Source organism: Alligator sinensis, unplaced genomic scaffold (genome assembly GCF_000455745.1).
Source record: "Alligator sinensis unplaced genomic scaffold, ASM45574v1 scaffold1317_1, whole genome shotgun sequence".
NCBI classification, from domain to species: Eukaryota; Metazoa; Chordata; order Crocodylia; family Alligatoridae; genus Alligator; species Alligator sinensis.
This window is the reverse complement of record NW_005842766.1, coordinates 591,749-594,937: the sequence shown is the minus strand read 5'-3', so window position 1 is coordinate 594,937 and position 3,189 is coordinate 591,749. Positions and strand designations below refer to the sequence as shown.

The following is a 3,189-nucleotide window of genomic DNA, read 5'->3' as shown; positions in this document are numbered from 1 at the left end:
ACCCCAGCTAGATGCATATCCAACCATGGTGTCACGGCGGGGTCCTGCAGGAGGGCCGTGATCTCCTCAAGGCCCCCTTCCCGTGCCAAGTCGGCCGAAGGGCACCCTCAGGTTCTCACCCGCCACGTCTTTGATGTTCACATATGTTAGGGAGGCTGCCTTTTACACCCTCTTGGTCACTTCTCAATGGACACTAAGACCCCGTGGTTTTCCAGATCCCTCGTGGGTCCCGCTCTACAATGGGTGCTTCAGGGGCACCCTAGCCTTAGGGGCTATGCGTGGCTCCAACCACCCCTTTTACCATGCCCCAAGCCTCGCAGCTGGAATAGAGGTTGTTCCGTCTGGGTCTACACTCTCTCTGGCACTCGGGCTCTCCACAGCCCTCTCTCTCTTTCTGTGCCCTCTCTCAGGGCCTTCTCAGTAACGCCGCCCCTCTCTCGGGGCTCTTCTACAATGCCGCCCCTCTCTCGGGGCCTCCTCAGTAATGCTGCCCCCTTCTCCGGGGCTGACCGCACCCGCACTGGGGGGTCTGAGTAGTGCCCCCTTCTCTGGGGCTTCTCAACTGCCCCTCTCTGGGCTGGGGTCTATGTACCCCAAATGCTGCGCCTTCACTGGCGCTCGGGTCCCCACACTAGAGCGAGTCCCCCATGAGGCCTCCTCCAACCCCTAATAGCCTCACCGAAACCACCGGTGATAAACAGCAACACAAAACACAAGCCCTTCGGCTATAACTTAAACAGAAGCCGCCCGGCCATAACAACATTCAAGCCTACCGTGGATTCTTCATCTCACAGCAGTGTTAGATGCTGCTCCTGCATCATGCTTCTCCTCTCTCCCATGGCAGAGAGCTCCTTCCTCCTGGGCTACTGGCAGAAAAACTGCCTCTGGCCTCAGCCCCTAGGGTTTATAAGGGCCAGGCCCTGCCCCTTACAGTCAGCTGACTGCTGGCAGGTGTGGGTCACTTGCTGACTCCAGTTGCCCTGGCAACCAACAGCTGGGCTCCTTATTCACTGCTAGGGCTCTTTCTCTAGCAGTTTCCCCTCTTTAGGAGCAGGGCACCACAGTGCTCTGCGACACATGGATATATATTCTATCTCCTACCCTGGAATCCTGTTCCTGGGATTCTTGCCCTTCAAATCATTGAACCCCATTCACCTGCTGGAATTTAATTACCATGTCTGCTAGCGGCTTTCAAAAGGAGATTGATGCTAAAAGGCATCAGAGACATTTCCATGCCAAAGACAATGGATCCCAAACAGAAATGAGAACCAAAACTCACTGCACTCAAGCAGCACTTTACATAACAGGAAATCATGTATCTCAGCACAACTTCTTTACTATGGTTGTGAAATTTTCACCAATCCAGAAAACTGAAACCTGATTTATTGTTGCCCTAGAAACAACTGCTTGCAAGGTCTTGTGAAATGGCTGCTATTGTCACCAGAAGGTTAATGCTCCTATGCTATTGGCAAGTCTAAAAAACCCAAATATAACTCTGCCTGCAAAAAAACAAAACAGAACAAATCCTCTGAAAGCCAGACAAGCTTTCAGGTACAAAACAGGATAGTTAATTGCTTCAAGTCAGCAGGGAATGCAGTTAAAGCTGCTATCAGCAGCAGTAACTGCTACTATTACTCACTCTCTAGAAGATTTATGATTCCTTTTAAGAAAAGGATCTAAATCATTTAACACGCCTATTTAGCATGCAAGGAGAGAACTAGGATATCCCAATTAAGATGCTACCTAGGCACATCACTAGCAGGCCAAAGCCTGAAGTAATGAACAGACAGCAACTGCACTTATCCACTAGGAAGAGACTACCAGTCACCAAAGGCAAAACCCATTACTGTGGGATGAGCACTGAACCCATTACTATGGGATAAGGACAGTTTCCATTGCAATGATCCTGAACCATGTGCTTCCCCAACAGCAGCATGAAAATGAAGCAATTGTGGCTGGTTTCATTCATCTGAAAATGGGTGGCTCCACCAGAAGACTATTCTGTGCAGGACAGGCATGACCTTCTGCTGTAGTAAGAAATGCCTTGAAAGAGAAAAGTCCTTGCTCTCTCAGCCCTCAGTGAATGTGCTTCTGTTGACGCCTACAGATCAAAGATGTGAATCTCATGGAAAGGGGAAATAAAAATCAATATGCACAGATGGGGGCCAGGGCTGGTTGGCTTAAGGACCTGACACTGAGTCCCTCACTCCACCCTAGTGGGAGCTGAACACATTGCAGCAGCAGCAGCAATCAGCCCAAGCATCCACATGAAGAAAATGGACAGCCACTCTGGCAACTGAACAGCAATGTTTTTTGCACTAATACTTGCCTTCCAAAGGCTTCAGGAAGAGAGTCTGATACAGCCACGTTCCCTTCTTCCTGCAGAGGGCCTGAGAACCGTGTGGGTCATAGCACAGCCTCTTGTAGGATGCTTTCTACTTTCCCATCAAGTAATAAAGTAATGCTGGCTTGTACAATGTAGAACCTTATACTAAGTCAGTGACACACATGGAGTTGGCCTGTTGCCTGTTGCCAAATAACGTCTGAATAAGAAATTAAAGGGATTTGGCCACATATGAAGCAGAAGGTCTCCTAGCTAACTTGCTGGCTTCTGCAGCATAGCATGCCCACAGTAATCAGCAGTGCTCACACAACTGCCAAAAGACTCCTAGCATGATCACGTTCAATGCCAATATGGGGCAACAGAAGACATTAACTCTTGGGGCATGATACCAGAGAAAAGCCACCAGTTGCTGAACCCCTGTGGCTGAGCTGAAAGAAACCTGCTTTAAAAAACCTGTATCAAGACAGAATTTGTGGAAGGAGGAGCATTTGACTGACAGAGCAAGGGGAGTCCCTTTATAAAGCAGGGGATTCTTTTCATTCTGCATCTGAACACCACCTAGAACAGTGCAGTTCAACATATGACTGTGGAAGCTCTGAGACACTACAATCATAATAAAAGACATGCACAGTCCTAAAACAATTCTAGGAAAACAGAAGTTTCTTCCCAGGGGGCATGTAAGGCAGCACCTGCACTGTGCATGGGAGACTTACTGGTATATCTGTGAAACCCAAAGAGTAAGAGAGTTAAGGACTGGAAACGATCTTTGAAAGCACTAACATCCTTTACTGAGAACTGGCCTACCCCAACACACACAATTCTCAGCCTGCTCTGGGAGCTGCTTT

General features: G+C 48.8%; 1 protein-coding gene across 1 annotated transcript in view; it reads right to left on the bottom strand.

Moving 5' to 3' along the window:
- Positions 1–3,189, bottom strand: part of EDC4 (enhancer of mRNA decapping 4) — a 62,597-nt gene that overhangs the window by 59,161 nt on the left and 247 nt on the right. The window contains exon 2 of the mRNA XM_006034733.3: positions 3,058–3,065. Within this exon, the coding sequence (XP_006034795.1) occupies positions 3,058–3,065 (8 nt within the window). The remainder of the gene's footprint in view (positions 1–3,057; positions 3,066–3,189) is intronic.